A 2,065-nucleotide genomic window follows, 5' to 3' on the forward strand; every position below is an offset into this window, starting at 1 on the left:
AGATGCGTACAAGTACAGGTATACGTAACAGTGCAAAACTAAGCTATTGTCGCCATTACAGTGTAGCCATGCGAGTTCTGCCTTAACTCACTCAGCCGTGATTTAAGGGTAACAGAATCCGCACGCCACAGCTACGCTCGCTCAGCGCACAAACGCGTGTAGCACTTACAACCTGCCATTAGCAAATCATACATGTAAGAGAATCACACAGGCAGGAAAACCTGCGACAAACATAAATGTCTTGCGCACACTTGTGTACATACACACGTATACGGCACATAGGCACATGCATGTACTTATGGACTTGTATAAATCACATAGGTTTACAGATGAGGGGTAAAGAACATGCAATGATAAGTTGTCGGAACCATACGCTCACTTTTCATTCAAAAAAAAAAAAAATAAAATAAATAATAAAATAAAATACACTGCGGTGTAGTGAGACACTCCTTTAAGAGCGAATCGTTGCGTAATCTCAAACGCACTCGCAATCAGGCAAGCCGTTTTATTTACTTTTCGGTGCATGAATAGTTTAGTAAGACAGAAAAGGTGTTCAGGTCATCAAGGGGCGATGTAAAATTAAAGTGATAATTAAAGTAATAATTAAAGTGATAATTAAAGTAATAATTAAAGTGATAATTAAAGTAATAATTAAAATTATAATTAGAATGATAATTAAAGTTATAATTAGATTGAACATAAGAATGAAAATGTTTGTGGTTCATCGAAACAGGCCGTCGCGGATGCGTATATGCAAAAATATATTTTATTTAACGGCCCAATTTTACCAAGTTCGTGTACTAACAGAGGTGGCACATTGACATGAACTAATTAAACGAGAAGTGAAGAAGCAGGGGTTCTTGTTCTCCTCCTCTTGGCTCTCAAAATGCTCTGTCGCAGTGGTGAGTGTTCGTTCATGAAATGGTCAAACGAATAAGTTTAATGTGAAATCAGCGCACCCCCTTGAGAGAACTCTGGGGTGACCATAAATGGGAGCGGCAAAATAGCATCAGCGTTATAAGGACCTTTAAAAAAGAGATTTAAAAAGAATGCTCACGAAAATTCAAAAGGATTGTAAAGCCGTTTCACGCGATCTATTCTAACATGGAAAAAAGCAACGTGTAAAAATGAGTAATAAATTATACACCAAAAAAAGGGTAATTGAAAAAAGCAATAACAACAAAAGAGGTCCATATATATATAATGTATATAATATGCATGCGTTAGAGGCATATTCATTGGTGAGTACAATAAAAACGATGTCACAAAAATATGAAGCGTGGAAATCACAATTTTGATGCTTCTGTGAACACAAAAAACGGCCTATACTCACTGTGTCAGTATGGTAAAATGACACACTGTGTACACTATTGTGGCTGTAGTTGTGCTTGTGAAAATGACATAGAGTAGGAAACAACATGCTATGACTTAACGTCTGTGCTTGGTGTTTGCCATTCAGCCACACGGCAACATGTGGTGTAATACACTACTTTATATGTGTGTATGGGTTCATATGTTCGTGTAAAATTGTATACATGTGTGGGCATACAGACGTATACACATCTACTCACACATGCAGTCACGCGCATGACATGTGTAAGGGGTTAAAAATTAGCGTGTGCATAATATGGGACACAGTGAAACAGGCCTGTGGGCACAAAAAATGGCATCCTCCAATTATCTGTGCAGCTTTGGTTGCTTATATTGTCAAGCGTCAAAGTGTTAAGTGAATAAGGTGCAGAATGAGGAATTAACGGGGCAACCATCGAATGGATCGATGCGCACCTCTTCAACAAAAGTCGTGTACATGCAGATTTTTCCATGCAGTGGGGGTGACGCAAAAATTGTTGTTGGCACAAACAAAAGCAACATGTTTTTATAGACCCACAAAAAAGGGAACGGAAAAGGAAAAAACAAAAACAAATAAATGCATGAAACATACACTTAAATATTTGCTTAAACATGTGCTTAAATATGTACATATACAAATAAGTGCATGCACGTATACAATTTTACAATTTTCCTCCCTTTTTTTTTTTTACTCACAAATTAAAGACAATAAAGT

At 37.1% G+C, this 2,065-nt stretch overlaps 1 protein-coding gene across 1 annotated transcript; it reads right to left on the bottom strand.

The window, feature by feature from the left end:
- Nucleotides 1-509: 509 nt before the first annotated feature.
- On the bottom strand, nucleotides 510-725 carry AK88_02253 (uncharacterized protein; the record flags this gene model as incomplete). Its single annotated transcript, XM_012479884.1, has 1 exon — nucleotides 510-725. One exon carries the CDS (start codon nucleotides 723-725, stop codon nucleotides 510-512), a length of 216 nt encoding a protein of 71 aa, XP_012335307.1.
- Between the last annotated feature and the right edge of the window lie 1,340 nt (nucleotides 726-2,065).

The sequence above is a fragment of the Plasmodium fragile genome (assembly GCF_000956335.1).
Source record: "Plasmodium fragile strain nilgiri unplaced genomic scaffold supercont1.21, whole genome shotgun sequence".
NCBI lineage: Eukaryota > Apicomplexa > Aconoidasida > Haemosporida > Plasmodiidae > Plasmodium > Plasmodium fragile.